Raw genomic sequence first — 19,368 nt, 5'->3', positions numbered from 1 at the left:
GCCACCCGGGCCCTTCTCAGCGCGCCGCGCCGCCGCGAGAACCGCGGCCCTCAGGGAGGCCGGGCGGGCCCACGCACCGCCTGAGCCCAGGCTCGCCGCGCGCTGCTGGGCAACAGAGCCCCTCCCAACCCCCGCCGCGGGAGGCGCGGGAGCCTGCTAGCCCACCCCGCCGGGCAGTGCGGACGAAAGGAGACAGCGGCGCTGGAATTCTACCCAGGCAGGGCTGCGGACACCTAAGGTAACGCAATCGCCGCGCTCCATGGGGCGGGGCTCCGCGAGGACCTCATCGTGAAGAGATACTTGGGGAAGCTGAGGCGGTGGATACACAAGGGACGTTGTATCGCGACGGAGGGCCTAGTGAGTGTTTCCCTTCTCTTCTCTAGGACCTTGGTAACGGCTGGGGGCCAGGGATCAGACGTCTGCGTTGGCCCAGAAGGCGATCTGAACAGCCGAACTGGGACAGGTTCGGGCCTCTGGACCCGAAGGTCGAAGTGAGTTCCCGAGACTAGGCGGCGTCTTGCTGGGTCCGTGGAGGGCATGGGAAATTTGGGGGTTCCCTTGCTTCTAGGCTTCCCCGCCCTTACTTTTCGCGCATTTCCCTCCTCGCCTAGAACGTTTGTTGTCTAAATATTGCTTTTCCTTGTAATCCCGGTTCAGATGCCGTAGTCTCCCTGAGCTTTTTTACAACCGGGGTTGTAGCGTCTTCACTCAGCTTCTTCCGAACGCCTTTCTGCTCGCCGCCCTTCCCGAGCGCTTCCACTTTTCTAACACCGCCCCACATCTCGTTCTTCCTGACCAGGTTGCTTCTTAGCTGTTACCTCCCATGGGAGGCCTCCACTGACTCCCAAGCTGGGCCAGGCCCTCCACTCTCCGTGGGTCTTAGTTAGCAGAGTGGTCATTCCCTTTTCTTTGTCCACCCAGCCCGTGCTCCTTGGGACAGGGACCAGATTCCATTCGTCTCTAGCTTCAGAGCAGGGGAGACAAGTGTAGAGACCTCAGATTTGGGAGTCAGGAGCCCCTGGTGAGTCAAACTCTGCCGGTTCCCAGCTCTGTGCAACCCTGAGTTTGATCTTCTGTAAGGTTGTTGCTGAGAATTCACGATGGGGCGAAGAGGGCGGGGCTTCATAAACATATCAGGAGGGAGGAACTGAATGAGCGTGGGAAAGGAGGAGTCTGCCCTGCTTAAAGATAATTAACATGAGTTCTCTTTTAGTGTATTTTAAAAAATATTTTGAAAATATTTATTTGACTGCACCGGGTCTTTGTTGAGGCATGTAAACTCTTAATTGCGGCATGTGGGAACTAGTTCCCTGACCAGGGATGGGACCCAGGCCCCCTGCATTGGGAGCTCAGAGTCTTAGCAACTGGACTACCAGGGAAGTCCCACCCTGAGTTCTCTTTGCTAGCTATGAAATGCCTTGCGGTTTGAAAAATGACTTGCTATGTAGGTCTGGGCTGGTCTTTTCTTTGGGCTTTACATGACTTCCTTTATATAGTATGTTTGTTGGGTTTAAAAGAGACCTTGGCAATCCAGTTAATACACTGTCCTCACCTTATAGACAAGATTGAGGACCATAAAGGGAATGTGACCTCTACAAAGTCATAGCTGGACAAGAATCCTAACTGAAGAGACCTGAGATCTTTCTATTATACTCTTGGGAAGCAGACCCTAAGGTACTTTGGTTTCACTCTTTTTCCTTTTTAAACACTCATCTTTGCTCTCCCAGTCAGTCTCCCTCACACTGTGTTAGAATTCCCTTTCCACTTTGCATTTCCTTGCTAGAATATCACCTTCTCAGGGACAGTGTGTGTCTTATTCTTTGTATGATAATAGCAAAACCCTACTAAGCAAACATTAAATACCAGGCACATTACATATAATCAAGGCCTCACATGGCCCCATAAGTAGATTCTCTCCGTTACACAGATGAGGAAACAGACTTACGGATATTAACGTGCACCAGAGTTGTGGCTTGTGAAGTCCTCTGGGGATCTTGAGGCTCAGAAACCAATTCATTTTAATTTTTTTCCCCCACAGATTTTTGCAGACTATCTTCTGGGAAAAAATGCCTAAAGTCAAAAGAAGCCGGAAAGCTCCCCCAGATGGGTGGGAGTTGATTGAGCCAACACTGGATGAATTAGATCAAAAAATGAGAGAAGGTGAGTTGGAGAGTTTCTGTCTGGGTGGGCTGTGTCCCACAGATAAATGGGAAGAGACAAGCTGTACCACCAAGGCTGCCTGACACTGACATGTTTTGTTTGCTTTTTAACTGATAGGAATACCATAAATGCCAGAAAGTAAGATAATACAAATGAGAAGGTCCTCAAAAATGTTTTTGAGTATATAAGACCTTTAGGGAGTATAAATCAAATAGTCTACTTAGAATTATTTACAGTCAGTCAGTTCCATCGCTCAGTCATGTCTGCGTCCCCTTCTCCTGCCCCCAATCCCTCCCAGCAGCAGAGTCTTTTCCAATGAGTCAACTCTTCACATGAGGTGGCCAAAGTACTGGAGTTTCAGCTTTAGCATCATTCCTTCCAAAGAAATCCCAGGGCTGATCTTCAGAATGGATTGGTTGGATCTCCTTGTAGTCCAAGGGACTCTCAAGAGTCTTCTCCAACACCACAGTTCAAAAGCATCAATTCTTTGGTGTTCAGCCTTCTTCACAGTCCAACTCTCACATCCATACATGACCACAGGAAAAACCATAGCCTTGACTAGACGAACCTTTGTTGGCAAAGTAATGTCTCTGCTTTTCAATATGCTATCTAGGTTGGTCATAACTTTTCTTCCAAGGAGTAAGCGTCTTTTAATTTCATGGCTGCAGTCACCATCTGTAGTGATTTTGGAGCCCAGAAAAATAAAGTCTGACACTGTTTCCCCATCTATTTCCCATGAAGTGATGGGACCAGATGCCATGATCGTAGTTTTCTGAATCAACAGTTGAGCTTTAAGCCAACTTTTTCACTCTCCTCTGTCACTTTCATCAAAAAGTATATTTAAAATCATACAAAATATATTTACTTGGAAAATCCTGTTCTTTTCGCTCCAAATTTTCTGAAATGTTTTTATTTGGATTTTTCTTGTGGGTTTGCATCATCATCACTTTATCTTTGCATCATCTACCAGTTGTCCAGAATGCACAGTCTTCACCTCCCCCTAAGTGTTATATGATTTTGCATTTGGTGTATCAGTGTAGTGTGCAGTTTTGGGAAATTTAACCTGAAGCCACAAGCGTTGTTGGCCCTGTTGTTGTTCAGTCCCTAAGTCGTGTCCTACTCTTTGTGACCCCATGGACTGCAGCACACTGGGCTTCACTATCTCCTGGAGTTTGCTCAAATTCATGTCTGTTGAGTCGGTGATGCCATCCTACCGTCTCATCCTCCGCCATCCTCTTCTGTTGTTCCTGTCACAGTGTTAACTACTTACTGAATTGCTTTTTAAAGCAATCTTTTTTTCTTAAAGGTTTTTGGTAATTAACGCTTGTTATTCTGAAGTTATCCCTTCAGCAATAATTAGCAAGTGGATGTTAACTTTGCTTCCTTTTTTTGAAGCTGAGTATATCAGGTAACTTCTATTAACTACCCAGAACTTGCAATAATCAAGGTCATTTGGGGCTGATTTTTTCCTCCAAACAGATCTTTATTCAACATAAAGGAATTTAAAGAGATTGCTGTGATAGAAGAGGTAATTTGTGAGTCCTTGGAAATAAACCTCTTTTTTTTTTTTTTAATTTTTAAATTTTATTTTATTTTTAAACTTTACAATAGTGTATTAGTTTTGCCAAATATCGAAATGAATCCGCCACAGGTATACCTGTGTTCCCCATCCTGAACCCTCCTCCCTCCTCCCTCCCCATACCCTCCCTCTGGGTCGTCCCAGTGCACCAGCCCCAAGCATCCAGTATCGTGCATCGAACCTGGACTGGCGACTCGTTTCATACGTGATATTATACATGTTTCAATGCCATTCTCCCAAATCTCCCCACCCTCTCCCTCTCCCACAGAATCCATAAGACTGATCTATACATCAGTGTCTCTTTTGCTGTCTCGTACACAGGGTTATTGTTACCGTCTTTCTAAAGAAAATAAACCTCTTTTTAAGGGATGACTTCTTGAAGGGATAGCATTTAGATAGATAAGATGTTCTTTACTGTCAAAAGTGTTCTTTTTCTTTAACCATCTAGTTCTTCTTGGCTTTCCCATTTTTAATATGCAGGTTTTAAGCCCCAGTTTCCTGTTGCTTTCACTTCCACTATAAAGAAAAAGAGTGGCTGGCAGGTGGTGGCAGAGCTGATGCAGTGTTGGGGACAGCAGCAAGCTCTGGGGTGGGCAGAAGCTGCTGCCCACCCAGGCCCTTTCTGCCACGTCAGATGCAGCCTCAGCTTTTCCAGATTTGCTGCTTTTTTTCCCCCCAAGATGAGCAAGAAATCAGGTTTTCTATGTGAACTCTTCCAATTTAACATTCAAACCTAAAAAAAAGCATCTGTGGGGGAACCAAAGCCTGCCTCCAGGCCGGCAGGGCTGCCAGCCTCCAGTTTGTTGCCTTCAACTCACGTTTGCCTTTGGGATTTGCAGCCACGCTCTGGGCCGCCAAGGACCAGAGCTAGTGGCACCGCTGGCCTGTCCCTCTGACTGAGCTGTTTTATAGAAGAGCTCACACTTGTTGAAGCAGTTGGCACTGTTACCTTAGAAAGCAAAGTTGCTGTTTTCTCTTTTAGTTTGTCCCTGTATTTCCTAAGCTCAGCACAACTGCCCAGCTCTTTGTATATCTCCTAGCTTACTACTCAAGTTTTTGTACAGCCACTATTACCCTAGAAGTTTCTAGACAAACAGAGCCTGATTATAGGGACTGAGGAACAGAGAGGGGTGTGGTGGGGGGGTTTATGTGTGACTGAGAAGTATAGGCACTATTTCTGTGGACTATAAACAGGACTTGTAAATAACTTTGCTTTTACAAGTACTTTGAACTAGTTGAAAGTCAAGCATAATCAGTACTTGAATAATGAACATGTATTTAGACTTTTTAAGAGTGGCACTTTAAAAGAATTGTTGCTTAGGTTCTGGAGTTAATAGGCCATTTGGGGCATTAACTAAGAGGCAGAAACCTGAGTCTACCCTGAGCCACGAGGGCCCTACCCCTGGCCTCTTCATACGTTCCCAGGGGCAGGACTCCACATTGCCCACTGCAGGCTGCCTTCCACTGTGTGTGTGGACCTGTCCAAAGTGATATCCAAGAATGTTCACACGACCTTGTGAAAACAGGTCCAAAGAGAAATGCTGTGATTAAAACCTTAAGAAATGATTCTAAGCACAGGAGCTTCTCTGGTGGCTTAGTGGTAAAGAATCTGCCTGCAATGCAGGAGATGTGGGTTCCACCCCTGGGTCAGGAAGATCCTCTTGGAGGAGGCCATGGCAACCCACTCCAGTATTCTTGCCTGGAGAATCCCATGGACAGAGGACCTTGGTGGGCTACAGTCTATGCGGTCTCAGAGTTTGACATGACTGAGCAATTAAACACCACCACCAAAGCGTGGGAAGGTTCCAATTCCAGGACAGCCAGGCCTGAGGTGCTCCGTGGTCCCCACCGCCACCTCCCTATCATCCCATCCGGCTACATGGCTTTCCACACTAGACTCACCACCCCCTTCCATGTTTCTTTATTCTCCGTGGCCGTTACCCTGCACCACCAGGGGCTGGTCTGCCTCCTCCTCCACAGACCTTGGCTCTGTGGTCTGTCTTGTTCACTGCTGTACACTGGGTACCCAGAGCATGCTCTCACCCACAGCAGACACGTGGTGTTGCCGAATCCTCGTACCTGCCTTTGGCTTAGATCACAGAATCCTGTTTGTTGAGCTGAGTTATAAATCCCCGGTGATATGACAATACTATATCCTGTGCAGACTAACCCTAGTCTCCAAAACAAAGCAAACACCCGTGTTTTCTCCACAGCTGAGACAGAACCTCACGAAGGAAAGAGGAAAGTGGAATCTCTGTGGCCCATCTTCAGGATCCATCACCAGAAAACCCGCTACATCTTTGACCTCTTCTACAAGCGGAAAGCCATAAGCAGAGGTAACTGGCCGAATGTTCTCTTGGCCTTTCCAGCTTGAGTGGCGTCCGATTTAAATAATTCTTGAAACCTCAGCAAGTATCATGATGTTTGCTGTTTCCAAAAAATGAAAAGGGGCCAGTGTTGACTCAACATTTTTTCTCAGGGTGGGCAGTGATGGGCTGCGGGCCGGAGAGCTTTGTTACACTGTGGTCTGATGGCCTTTCCCCGTCTTTTTGCAGAACTGTATGAGTACTGTATTAAAGAAGGCTATGCAGATAAAAACTTGATTGCAAAATGGAAGAAGCAGGGGTATGAGAACCTGTGCTGCCTGCGGTGCATTCAGACTCGGGACACCAATTTTGGGACAAACTGCATCTGCCGGGTCCCCAAAAGCAAGCTGGAAGTGGTAAGGCCACCACCCCCCTCCTGTCTGACAACTGAGTGTGATGCTAGCATAAGCAGTTCAGCTGACCACAACAGGTTTTATGTTCTGTCCTGTGGCTGGGTGTTCTGCTGGCCCTCCCTGTGAGAGGGAGCCCCTCTGGTCAGGGATCCATGCCAGGCAAGTTACTGGTTCCTACCCTCACACAGGAAATGCGGGTGATGGGAGGCTAAGCCAGGGGAGGGTGGGCCAGGCAGTAGGGGTTCATCCCTCTTTTTTCCCGGCCTCCTGTTGCTCCCAGTGACACTTTAACTTGAGCCTCACTGCATTTTGCGCCAGAACTCTCGGAGCGGCTAGGGAACGGTGCTGGGGTGCAGTGGTGAGCTCCGTGCGCAGGCACCCCTGAAGGGGAGTGGCAGCAGGCGCAGAGGAGGGTCACTGGGCTGTTAGCGGCCTGTGAGTACAGCCCCTCAGCTGCCCATGAGTGAGGTCAGGCCAGATGCCCTCTTTCTCACAGTCCCTTCAGGCTGCAGCACTGGTTAGCTTCTGTGGAGAGCCTCGGCTCTGGCCCATGGGCTTCAGCTCAGCAGGCAGGTCTGTCCCTGAGTCCTCTGGAAGCTCAGGATGGGCGTGCGGAGCAGTGGAGGGCAAGCACAGTCTGCCCTCCGAGGAGGCTCTGTGCAGGTCTCGGGGGGCGGGCGCGGGGCAGAGCTGCAGGAGCCCCACGGTCCACTGCCCAGAACAGGTTTAGTTGAGTTTCACCACTGGATCCTGTTTCCTTAGACCAGTCTTGCTTCTCCAAAAAAGAGGGAAATGGAGAATAAACCCCTTTTCTGTACTGGGCAGGCCCTCGGCCGGACACTAGAGCACACACCTGGGCCGGGGTACAACTGTCCTGCCGCCATACAGATTCAAGGACACCCTGTTCTCCCCACACCCCTATTAGAAAGTTCCCAGACCAGAGGAGACCGTGAGGCCCCTGGCACTGAGCCCCGAGAGCAGCAGCACAGTTGCCTCCAGCTCATTGAAGGGTGTGTCATGCTTGCTTCACAGAATAACAGGAATCACTCAGAGATTTTTTTTTCCTTTTTGGGGGCAAGTATGTACACTGAGTTTGTATAAGTTAAATCCTCATAGAAATTTAACTGTTAACAGCAGCTGTTCTCATCGTCACAAGGGAGCTGAATTTTCCCCATCCCACACCATCATGGAGGGTTTCTGAGGAGGGTCCAAGGGGAGTGGGTGTCCCATGGTCACGCCTCCCTCTGGGGGGCTCCTGCATGTGGGCGCAGGGTCTCAGGTCCTCTGTCCGCAGGGTCTGTGGGGAGTGGGTGTCCCGTGGCCACACTTCCCTTGGGGGGCCCCCATATGTTGGCACAGGGTCGCAGGGGTCCTCTGTCCACAGGGCCGGATCATCGAGTGCACACACTGTGGCTGCCGGGGCTGCTCTGGCTGAGCATCAGGCCCCAACCTCCACCCACCCCGGACTCTGGGCTGCGTAGGACTCTGCCCGTCACGCCACCCTTCCTGGGAGCAGCTCTTCCTCAGAGTGGTCCCCAGGCCCAACTAGGAGCATGGTCTCTCTGTGGGAAGGTTTTGGTGTTCATCAGCTGTGATTTGTAAAAATAAAAAAAACTAAAGCTTTTGGGCTTTGCGTCCCTTCTTAGAGCCAGTGGTCTGGCACCCAGGGGACATCACCAGGCCCCGGAGACTAGTCGCCCTTAGGACTCGATCCCGACTCCTCATCTGTGTTATGTGACCTGGAGCAAACTCACCCTCCTCGTTGTCACCCTCAGATGGGGATGGCCTGAGATGACAGACCAAGGTGGCTCATGCTGCTCTGGCGCTTGCCATGACCTTGTTGGGCACCTGGGCCAGCAGTTGTCCTCAGGCTGATGCCTGAGCTGGAGCCCTGACCCTGGACTTGCCCTCGTGCTTGCAGCTGCCCCGGCACGCTCAGTGTCTTTCACGTGAAGGGGACTCGGGGTTCCCACAGAGCCCCATGAAGGCTGTGCACGTTGTTCCGGCTCTGCTGGGGGTCCCCTAGGACCTCCTCCTCACCTGCCCCCAGGGCCTTTGTCCATATCAGCCTCGGTGCTGGTGTCCTGGTCTCCTTTTGGTTTCGTCTGGAACTTCTGCCACGGGTGGGGGGTTTCCTCCGCTGGCATCCCTTTCAGCCACTGCTTGTAATAAGCCCGGAAGCCATCAATCTTCTCCAAGTAGGTGTTTTTCCCTTTGTACTGTAATTGGAAAAGCATGGAGTTCAGAGGGGCCACAATGAGACTCACTGCCTGCTACCTACAGCAGACCCCAAACCGCGGCAGGTGGCTCAGGCCTCAGGGAAGCTGTTCTTGCTTCCAGTTAGTCAAAAGGAAAAGGGCAGAGAAGCTGATCAACACAGAGTAGAGACTTCCTTTAAGTCTGTGCTGCTGAGCCCCTCTAGCCAGCGATGGCACCCCAGCCCCCCAAAGCTAGACTCGCCGGGTGCCACTGCTCTGCCCCCACTGCTGGGCACCTCCTGCTTGGCGCAGGCACTGCCACCCTCCCGTCACCTCTGCACTGCTGCAAGGGTCTCAGGAAAGGTGGGACAAAGAAAAGGAAACAAGACGTGCCAGGTAGATACCAAGAGAAAGTTGACACAGGAGCACATAGATAAAAAGACAAAGATGCATGAAATAAACACTGCTACCACATGATGATAAACGAGTTGATTCAAAAGGTTGAGCAATTGTGAGCTGTATCTGATAGAGCCTGAAAGTTCCTGCAGCAAAAATTTGACAACAGACACAAGCTCCACATCGTGAGTGAATACAATAAGGTTTAGGCCTGTGGTAATTGGTGACTCTTGGTTGAACCTGAGAAGACCCCTAGTGGGTCTTCCATGGAGGACTTTGCAATATGGAAGGACTAGAAGACACTTGCAATATGGAACCAACAAAAGCCTAGTCTATGGAGTATGTAAAGCACTCTAAGCAATCAATAAAACAAACCATCGGACGGTCAAAGATGCCCAGCCCCGCCCTCTGCCTGGTACACTCTCCATGGTCGTCGCACTAATTCTTACTAAGCCTTCTTTTCAGTGGCACTCAGTGTCCTTCCTGCACAACCGTCCCTGACCCCAGCCCCATGGCTTGGTGTGTCCTGGCTGACTTGCTCCCTACCCATCAGGCCACAGAGCCTGACGAGGTAGACCTCAAAACCAGAACCCCAGAGCCTGACACCTTCGGAACAGCAAGGAGACAAGTGGCCGCTACAGAACATTCTGTCACCACCCTCCTGCCATCCCCATTCATTCAACAACAGTCTGTGCCAGGCACCCGACGACGGGCAGGGACCCGGGACCCCGGTGAGCAAGACAGACAGTCCCGTCCTCTAGGGGTGTTCACTCTCCTTACAGTGAGGGTCACACATGAGTCCGTGTGAGTACGGGCCGTGAAACAGGATGAAGAGGAGCCGTGATGTAAGGAGGGGGCCAGCGGGGCCCTGCTGAGGAAGAGCCACCTCAGCTGGGACCAACGGGATGAGAAGGAAGCAGGAACATGAAAAGCAGGGGAGCCTGCTGGGAAGACGAGAACCCTGAGGCATGGAAGAGGCCCGTGTTATCTAGAAGTGACCACAGGCCAGGGGTTGACAAGGTACCAAGGGGAGAGCGGCCTGACGGAAGATGAGTCACGTGGACAAGGAGTGGCCAGCTATGGTCTGAGGAGTGTAGGATCCTCCCCAAGGGAAGCCGTGGACAGTTTAAAGCAAGAGGATGCCAACCCCAGGAGGTCAGCATGAGGGTCGGGTGGACGTGAGGGTGACGCTGGCCAGGGAGATGATGGGCACGTCAGAGCCAGGTGCACTCACCCGGTCAAAGCTGGGTGGGTACTGGGCCGCGAACTCCAGCTGGCGGATGACCACTTCATTCACGGGGACTCTGTTCCGCCTCATGTCCTTCAGGATGTCAATGAGATAGGCGTAGTCCAGCTTCTTGACAGCCGCGTTGATGAGAGTGCTGTAGATGTGGGTGTTGGGGCTCATCTGGGACTCCTGCAACATTCAGCGAGAGGATGGCGGTGGTTGGGAGAGTGCGGCCCTGTGGGGCGTCATACTTGGGGAGCCACCCTGCTGCCCAGGACTGCTCTGCAGACCAGCCCCCAGGGGAGAGAAGGGCAGGCAGGACCTCGCAGCAGCAACAGGTTGTATTCCCCACTCCACACGCTCCATCCCAAGCAGCTGGAGGCCCTGCCCTCTCAGCCCTGAAGAACTTGGAGACAGAGCAGAGGGTTGTTCTGAGATCAACACACTCAGGCAGTAAACCATGGGCAGGAGATGCCTCCTGGGGGTTCACTGCACACCTGTCCCCCGAAAATTCTGGCCCTCCCTGCTTCCATCACGGCCTCCATGCCCCTAGAGGGTTGGCTCCCCTCAATCACCCCACGGCCACACTTCAGTGAGAACACCCCTGGCTCAGTGTTCGTGTCTGCGGCCCCTCACCAGGGTCTTCTTTCTCCCAAACTGGACTAATGACCCTTCTCACTGGAAGCTCGAGACCCCACTCTCCCTACCCTGCTCCCCCGCGGCTTACCCTGAGGACAGAGGCCTGGGGGGTTCGGGAGGCCCCCACACCCCCAACCCTCGCTCCCGGGGCCTGCTTGGGCAGGGCCCACTCACCCTCATGTCCGAGAGCAGCCGCAGGCCATCATCTGGCCTGCGACACCCAATGGCCAGGCTGCAAAACGTCTGCAGGTTGGGGACGATGCCCCTCTTTGCCAGGACGGGCAGCAGGGCCTGTGGGGACAGAGGCAGCGTCACTGTGAACTGTAACCCACCAGCCCAGTAAGAGCCTTCTCTGGTGAAGCCCGCGGCTGGATGCTGGAGATGCCAGGGCACGGCTCTTCTCCAAGGCCTCGCGGCTCCCCCTGCTGACCACCCTGGGCGCCGGCCTCGGCCCAGCACTCAAGGCTGGGGGTCCTGCCCAGCACCTCACTGCTCGGCTCCCCGGATTCAGCTGCTCTGCGAGGACACCCTGCCTGCCAGCCTGCCGGTCCCCAACAGGCCATCTCTCCTCCGGATCCTGCATGTTCCTGCCCCTCCTGCTCCTTGACCAGCCACCATCCACACTGCGCTCAGGACTTGGACGTGGCTCGAGCACCAGGGGCCTCGGGATGGCGGTCCTGTGGTCCAGGGCTGGAGACCAAGCCGACAACAGTGTGTGCAGTGCAGGCCGAGGGAGCCCGGGGCAGGAGGAGAGGAAGATGCCTGCTCAGGCCGGCGGGGTCAGGGCGGGTCCGGGGAGGGGCTCGAGAGAAAGCTGTGATGGGCACAGAGGGCCTGAAGGCAGAGGCTGCTCTGTCATCTTTGATGCTCGTAAGAGCCCAGGTCAGAGCTTCTGGCAAAAAGGGCAGCACACAGAAACACGTATGAACAGACAAAATACCGTGAGGACCCTGGTGTCCCCATGTGTGAAATGGGTAAAGCCCCGGGCGGCAGAGCTTCCTGGTGTGGTCAGTAAAGACACAGATGATGCAAAACTCTCAGGACAGCATCAAGCAAAGTGAGTGTGACAATGGACGATGTCATTGAGGCTGGCGGGGGGAGGATGTGGGGGCTGAAGGGTGGGGACACTCAGGAACCACCAGCCTCTCAGGCCACACGTCCCCGAATGCTGCGTCAGTGCGAGGACTTGTTTGGGGTCTGCCCCCATCACTGGGGGCCCCCCTGGGAGGGCTGGCGGTATGGCTGGTCCACCACTCGATTCCCAGTTGTCACCCAAGCCCAGGCCTGGAACAGGGGCTCTGGGCAGTCTGCCCACCTCTGGTGAGAATGACACGCCTGCAGGAGAGAGTCCAGGGAAGAAGGAGAGGAAGGAGCCCTGTGCCTCCTTATCCCCGAGCCCCTCACCTTTGCCCCCTCCAGGTCGCCCAGCTTGCTCTTCTTCTTCATCAGCGTGTTGAAGAAGGTCAGGTCGGGCTCCACCCTGTGCGCATCCAAGACGCTCAGCAGCGAGGACTCTGCGGGGCTCCCTGGCTCCACCACCTCCGCCAGCAGCGTGAGGGTTTTGATGTCAGGGCGAAGCCCATGCTCCGCCATCTTGCCGAGGAAGCCCTCCAGGCCCCCCATCAAGGCCAGTCTGTCGGCAGGGGTGCTCACGGTCCCAAAGGAGACCACAGCCAAGGGGGCCGCCCCCGGGGTCAGGAGGTTGGCCTCCAGCCCCCAGGGAGGCGGCTCTGGGGCCACAGAGGTGAGAGCCACCGGGTGGTCAGGCTCTGCCTTGGTCTCCATCCCAGACTGGGCCTGCTTGGGGGCTCTGGCCTCCTCAGGCTCCTGAGGCCCCTCAAGTGCCTGAGAAGGTTCCAGAAACAGCTGCCTCTCCAGGGCCTCCACGTGCAGCTTGGCTGACAGGCTGCAGTCTGCCCCGACCTGGGCTCTCCTCCTGGTCTGCCGCCCCCCGGCCAGGGGCTGGAGCAGGGCTGTCTCCTCCCTGGGCCTCAGGAGCACCGCTGAGGCCACCACCGGGTCCCCCAGCCCGCAGTCCCGAGCTGCCGCCAACAGCAAGTTGTAGCCATGCCGGCTCGGCTGGAGCCCCAGACTCAGCATCTGCCTCCATACCTGCCAAGGAGAGGCAGACCTCAGCCCCCAGCCCCTTCTCCGACGAGCCTTCAGCAGAGCAGGCACCGGGGCAGCAACCAGTGGTCAAATGGGGCATGGGAAAGACTCCAGGCTCTGGGCAAATGAGGACCCAGGAAACTGAGAGCCCCAGGACCCTACACAGGCACCCTCCTCCCCTCCTTCATATGTGTTAGTCGCTCAGTCATGTCTCACTCTTTGGAACCCCATGGGCTGTAGCCCGCCAGGTTCCTCTGATTCTCCAGGCAAGAATACTGGAGTGAATAGTCATTCCCTCCTCTAGGGGATCTTCCCAGCCCAGGGATCACACCCGTGTCTCTTGTGTCTCCTGCAGTGGCAGGTAGATCACTAGCCCACTTCGCTTCCCCAAACTGTGTCCCACTTCTACCCCTCTGCTTCTCCCAGCCCTTCTCCCTACTCCCCGGGGAGGAACGGCCAGAGAGGTCAGGTTCTGGAGGAGTCCAGGCCAACTTAAGGGTTGGCTTCAGTTGCACTTTCTGAGTGCCTGCTGTGCGCCCATCTGTAAAACTCCAGGAACAGTGTGCTCTGGGAAGGCTAAAAGATCACAAATATAAAAACACCCAGCACAGGGCAGGAGTGGATGCTCAAGAAGTGCACCCAGCATCATCATTCGCCCCCAGCACAGGCACAGGGTGGCGGGGCGAGCAGCGCAGCAGGTGACAGGAAGCAGAGCCGGGGGACGGACCTGCAGGGCATATCGGAAGCCAGTCTTCTTGTCTTGGATGCAGCCCATTAGCAGGTAACTGAAGGTCTCCTCTGTGACCACGTGCCCTTTCTGGATGATTTCCTGGGGGAAGGAACGAAGAGGGCCTGCTGAGACTCTGCAGGAGAATCGAGGCCCAGACTCAGGCCCACTGGGTCTGGCTCAGGACCAACAGACACCCCACGGCAGGGCCAGGGCTGCATATCCTCAGCAGTGGGGCCCGAATCCGGCATGGGCCAGCTCAGCACCAGCCTCGGAGCAGAGCTCCCCGGGGCCTGCACTCCCACTTTCCCAGGCCTGTCTTCCAGGCTCTGCTCCTATCACTCCTGTGCAGCCCCTCCGCGAAGATCTGCCCAGTAGCCACTCAACCCGTGCACATGAGGCTTTGGAACTGACCAGAGCTGGCTTCATGTCCCGGCTTCACCGCTAGCCTGCTGTACAAATGTGGGAAGCATTAAGCACCCATCTCAGTTTCCTCATCGGTTAAACGCCCATCTCAGTTTCCTCATCGGTGAAGCAGGGGCCACAGGACTTGCCTCGTAAGATCTTTGGAACGATGCCCCGGCGGGCACCGATTCCTCTTCAGCGCTATGCATCTCACCAGCGAGTGCCCTCAGCAGGACACAGCACACGGCAGCACACACGACCCGCCCCCCCCCCCCGCCCTCACAGGGCGGGGGCCTTCCTGTCCCACCCAGGACTCTGACCACAGGGACTCCTCGGTGAGTCCCAGAGGCCGACAGGGGGCCTGTCTCATCAGCATCTGAACCTTCCCACACGAGGAACACAGAGGGCAAAGCCTTAGCCCGGCCTCGCAGGACTCACTCTGAGTGGGGAGCAGGAAGGAAGGGATGGCCCCACCTTAAACACATCCAGGCACATCCTGAGGTCCGCGCACAGGGCGGCCATCTTCAGCAGGGCATGGTACGTTTTCAAGTTGAGTTGGAAGTTTCTGGCCTGAAGCTGCTGCCGTAGCTTCAGGGCGCTCTGCAGTGCGGAGTCCTTCCAGGGGGACTCGGCGCACACGTTGAACAGGGCTGTGTAGGTGGCGTCTGAGGGCTCCAGGTCCCGCTTCTTCATCTGAGGAGACAGGGAGAAACTTGGAGGTGGCTCTGGGGTCAGCTGGATGCATGGGACATGGGGATAGGAGGCTAGAGAGGACTCTGCTAAGAGGCAGAGCCGACTGACACACAGAGCTGGGCTCTCCAAACCCAACTCAACCTGAGGGGCCCTGAGAGCTGGCCTTGCTCCCCAGAGGCACCAAACAAGAAAGCATCCTCCCCAAGGCACTCAGCAGCCCACCCTGGGCCTGAAGTGCTCTTACGGCAGGCCGCTGTAACTGTTCCTGCCCTCTGGCCGCCCAGGTTGCCCTAACTGTTAAGATCTGTGGGATAGATCTGATCTGGGAAAGGGCAGGAGGGGTAATCAAACCCCAGCTCCAATGTTTAGTAACTGAGGGGTTGTGGGCAATCAGCTTGTCATTGGAAAAACGGGGGTGATACGGTCACACTGGAAGGCCGTTACCAAGGAGACCGTCTTGGGAGAGTGGCCCCTGGAGCGGCAGCCGGGAGCACAGCCCTGCAGCACATCTCAGGCCTCCCCAGCCCTCCTCCTGCCCGGCTGACACTGCTTCGCAAGCCCTCCCGGTGATGAAGCTTGAGAAGCTCCTGGTAAAGCCAAGTGCTCTCTATTTCCCAGAGAAGGGCCACCTGACCGAGGGCAGCAAGCAGCTGCCGCAGAGCGCACAGAGCCCTGCTCTCAGGCCGTGGCTGGGCTCAACTCCAAATCAGCACTCGAGACAGGTAACCTTAGACACAGCACTTCATCTCTCCAGGCCTCAGCGTCCTCACTGGAGAAACAAAGACAGTGATCCCAGCTTTGAGGATGGGGGTACGCTCTGTATGTGTTCACATATTCCACAGACGCATACTAAGGACTTAATACAGGCCAGGTACTGGCCACTGGGGTTACCAGGACAGGCAAGGCCTGTCTTCACTGAGCTTACTCTCTGGAGGGGAGACACACGACAGGCAAATAGGTAATCAACAACAATGATAAAGATGTGAAGGACACTCAGTGAAGAGCAGCTGGAAAGGGCACCTTCGTGATGGATAAAGCACTCTGGCCTAGGTAATGTCACCTGTGCTAAGACCACAAAACTGAGGCTGGAGAGGCAAAACTGGCCACCCAGGGTAATACACTAGCAGGGAACACATTCAGGACCGGCACCCAACTCTTCTGGGGCCCAAAGCCCGTGTTCTAGGCCGCCTGGCCTGCCGCCCCCCTGCCCCATGCTCACGTCGTTGTAGAGCCTGAAGGCCTTCTTCAGGTAGCCGGCCCGCCCGCAGCCCCCGATCAGCACTGTGTAGTTGCACTCGAGGGGCTGGAGGCGCTCCTCCTTCAGCATCTGCCTCTCAAACAGGTCCAGGGCCTCGGCCAGCTGGGGAAGGGGTTGGGGAAGGGAGGACACAGGGAAGGGGGCTCAGCAGAGGGAGGGAGACCGAGGCTAAGGGACCCTCCCTGAGCTCAAGCCCAGGCCAGCCCAGGAGCCAAACACGCACCCTGGGCCTCTGCCACCAGCCTCCCAGTCCCTGTGCTCCACTGCAAGGGGACTGCGTGGTGGCCAGGAAGGAAAGCCCACCAGACTCCCACCACCTATGAGCGCTCTTGGCCCCACGACTGTGGGGGAACTCTCTGAGCACAAGGGCAATGCCCAGGTAAATGAAGATCTGAAGGAGGTGAGGGAAGGAGCCAGGTGGCTCACTGAGGGAACAGCCGGCGCAAAGGCCCTGAAGCAGGAGTGTGCTTGGGAGCTAGGGGGGTGGCTGCGGGGGAGAGAGTAAAGGAGGGGAGGTGCAGGCAGACAGGGAGGGGAGGGTCGAGCGGGAGAAGAGACAGTTTTTGCAGGCTTCATATGCTATCATGAGGACTCTGGCTTCTCTTTATTTCTCAACTTTTCATTACGGAAAATCTCAAATACACACAAAAGTAGAAAGCTGTAATTACAACGACTATTAATGTTTGGCCAATCTTGATTCATCAATATCCTGCGCTCCTCCTTCCAACTCAATTTTTTTTAAAGCAAATTCCAGACATTGTATCACTTCATTCACAAAAGCTTCAACATATACCGCCAAGAGATTTTTAAGCCTAAATGGAATGTCATTATCAACACCTAAGAAAATGAACACCCCCACTGTCACTGAATACGTGGGGAGTGCTAGAGGAAGGAGAAAGCCCACCTGCTCTCTGCTCACGGTTCCGTGTCTAAGGCCACATCGGGGTAAGAGGTGGAGAGAGCCTCGGGGAGACTAGTGACAAGTGTCATAACAGCTGATGGGGGTGGGGGGTGGGGAGGAGAAGGCTAGGCCTGGGCATTCAGGGGGAGGGTTGTGAGAAGTTAGGATGGGAGACACTTTGAAGGCAGAGTTGGTGGGAGAAAGAAGACTAGGGGTAAAGGGATTTGGCCTAGACGGATGGAAAAACCGGGTTACCAATTAGGGAGATGAAGAAAGTGTAGAGAAATTGAGGTTGGGAACAAGAATTCCAGGCCACTAAGGGTAAGTGTAACGGAGATGGTGAGGAGGCAGCTGGACACAAAGATGGGGAGCCCGTGGGATGGCTGGGTTGGTAACAGGAAGATGAGAATGGCATCGAGGAGAGGGCACGGGAAGCCAGGGGGCTAGAGGGTCGCCTGAGGCAGCACTGGGGGGAATGAAGACAAAGAGGGGAGAGAAGCCCTGAGCACCCACCAGGACAGCAGGATAGCCCCTCACAAAAGACTGGCACCGCGGAAGCAGGAGTTGGGAGCAGCAGAGTCCAGAGGTTCCCTACCTTTCCTTCCCTGATCAGGCGTTTGCACTGAAAGAAGTACCAGTAAGGGGTGTTTCTGGGGCCCCGCCATGGTTTTGGTTCCAGCTCCCCTTCCTCATCTTCTTCAGTATTCTGTTCCTTGAGCCGCAGGTTATACAGCTGGGCCGTCGATTTGTGGAACATTCTCCGAGAGGAGTATTTGTCGGACAGAGTCCCAAAGCTCTCTTCCTCCCCTTCCTCCTGGGTGGCCGTGGGGCTGGGCTGGCCGGGGTCAGAGCTGAGGCTGCCTGTGTTCTTCTGGCTCTGCGAGCCAAGGGGCAGCTGAGAGAGAGAGCTGGAGAAGGCTGCTGGCGCGGGCGAAACCCACCCTGCGGCCCTACCTCCAGCCCACCTGGCTCTGAGAGGGTCAAGGTGGCGCACAATGGACAGTCCCACGGGGCAGGGGCTGGAGAAGAGCCGGGCAAGCCTCAGGAAGTCCATTTCCGGCGTTCTCCTCGGGGCCTGGCATAGGTCAGCAAAATAATGAAAGTCAACTTCGTTGTCCCAAAAGGCAGAAAGACCGATAAGTGGTACAAGCACGAGTCCTGAGGTCAGAAAGCCTAGGTTCAGATCGCAGCTCCACCAAAGCATCCTCGCGTCCCTGAGCACTGGCTGCTCTGGCCTCAGTCTCCATGCTTGTAAACCAGAGTTACCTATAACATCACCCACACAGCACCATGGCAACGATCCAATCTCAAGATATCAGGGTGCAGGCACAGGACGGTGAGCACCGAAAAAACTACGGATCTGGACCATTCTGCACCTGGTGAGGCTCCAACAGAAACACAGTGCGAGCCTGTATGTAATTTTAAATTTTCAAGTAGCCACATTAAATAATGGGTTTACACACATTAATCAAAAGACAGAGAATTGTAATTACTGATACTGAAATCGCTACCAGAATGCTTTTAAAATAAACTCATGCTATATTACTATAGAGTCTTCTTTTCCAAGTATTAAGTAACAAGGTTCTGTCGATCTGATGAAGCAGCGATGACTGTAAATGAGTTTGTAGCAGTTGTGGATACTGTTATCTCCATCATTTACACTCATCCCTATTTGCAATCAAGACTTCGTTTTGGGCACAGACAACGTCAGGTGAGGAAATACTTGCTAAGTTTCACTTATAAAGGTGTAATTTCTTCCTCCCCGAGTTCTTCCACCCGCCCGGGGTTAATAATCCCTGAATCAGAGACCCGCTGCCGCCGTCCTCCCCCGGGGTACCCACCCCTGCCCAGACCCTCCCGGGAAACCTCAGGCCGACCAGAGCCCTCTCTCCACCGGCCTACACCGGTCTCCTCAGCAGAGGCCTACACCTCCGACCCTTGCAGCGATCCTCGCAGCCCCTCTGGCCCGCCTTCGCTTGGCGCCCGGGCTCCTGAGAGGGTCAAACGAGAAACTCACTCCAGGAGTCCGGCCCAGTGAACACGCACCTCGGCCCCCGAGCCCGCGCCACGCCCGCCCCGCCTCGCGTCACGGCCAGTCCCGACCCCGCCACGCCGCACCGCGTCCCCAGCTCCGCGTCCCCAACGCGCTCTCCCAGGTGCGACCCGGCCTACTCGCGCACGCGCACTCCGCGTCGCGAACTCCCGGCGCGGTTTCAGGTCGCGCACTGAGGTCGGCGACGGGCCGGGGGACGTTGTCGGGGCGGGGTGCGTTCGGCGAGCGGCTAGTCGAGCCTAGCGGAGCGGCCCGCACTCTGCGCTCCATTGGCCGGGCCTGAACAGGCGAAAAGGACCGGCG

The 19,368-nt window shown here is 54.8% G+C and overlaps 2 protein-coding genes across 12 annotated transcripts; one reads left to right on the top strand and one right to left on the bottom strand.

The window, feature by feature from the left end:
• Nucleotides 1–22: 22 nt before the first annotated feature.
• Nucleotides 23–8,082, top strand: BUD31 (BUD31 homolog). Of its 6 annotated transcripts, none has more exons than XM_061402151.1 (7): nucleotides 268–357; nucleotides 922–1,021; nucleotides 1,560–1,674; nucleotides 2,039–2,160; nucleotides 5,953–6,075; nucleotides 6,295–6,461; nucleotides 7,843–8,082. In XM_061402151.1, exons 4-7 carry the CDS (start codon nucleotides 2,067–2,069, stop codon nucleotides 7,891–7,893), a joined length of 435 nt encoding a protein of 144 aa, XP_061258135.1. In that variant the 5' UTR covers nucleotides 268–357; nucleotides 922–1,021; nucleotides 1,560–1,674; nucleotides 2,039–2,066; the 3' UTR covers nucleotides 7,894–8,082. The 6 variants fall into 6 exon arrangements, with proteins under 6 accessions (XP_061258138.1, XP_061258133.1, XP_061258136.1 ...); XM_061402150.1 differs by having other exon boundaries at nucleotides 275–491; XM_061402154.1 differs by lacking the exons at nucleotides 268–357; nucleotides 922–1,021; nucleotides 1,560–1,674 and adding exons at nucleotides 23–238; nucleotides 384–491.
• Nucleotides 7,584–19,326, bottom strand: PTCD1 (pentatricopeptide repeat domain 1). Of its 6 annotated transcripts, none has more exons than XM_061402138.1 (9): nucleotides 19,239–19,326; nucleotides 17,608–18,087; nucleotides 16,073–16,213; nucleotides 14,635–14,853; nucleotides 13,756–13,857; nucleotides 12,324–13,031; nucleotides 11,094–11,210; nucleotides 10,287–10,469; nucleotides 7,584–8,677 (listed from the first exon to the last, which is right to left on the bottom strand). In XM_061402138.1, the coding sequence occupies exons 2-9, from the start codon at nucleotides 18,064–18,066 to the stop codon at nucleotides 8,495–8,497; spliced, it is 2,112 nt and encodes a 703-aa protein (XP_061258122.1). In that variant the 5' UTR covers nucleotides 18,067–18,087; nucleotides 19,239–19,326; the 3' UTR covers nucleotides 7,584–8,494. The 6 variants fall into 6 exon arrangements, with proteins under 6 accessions (XP_061258122.1, XP_061258121.1, XP_061258123.1 ...); XM_061402137.1 differs by having other exon boundaries at nucleotides 19,059–19,261; XM_061402139.1 differs by lacking the exon at nucleotides 19,239–19,326 and adding an exon at nucleotides 19,116–19,232.
• Nucleotides 19,327–19,368: the final 42 nt, after the last annotated feature.

The sequence above is a fragment of the Bos javanicus genome, chromosome 25, assembly GCF_032452875.1.
Source record: "Bos javanicus breed banteng chromosome 25, ARS-OSU_banteng_1.0, whole genome shotgun sequence".
NCBI classification, from domain to species: Eukaryota; Metazoa; Chordata; class Mammalia; order Artiodactyla; family Bovidae; genus Bos; species Bos javanicus.
This window is presented reverse-complemented; position numbering and strand designations above follow the sequence as displayed.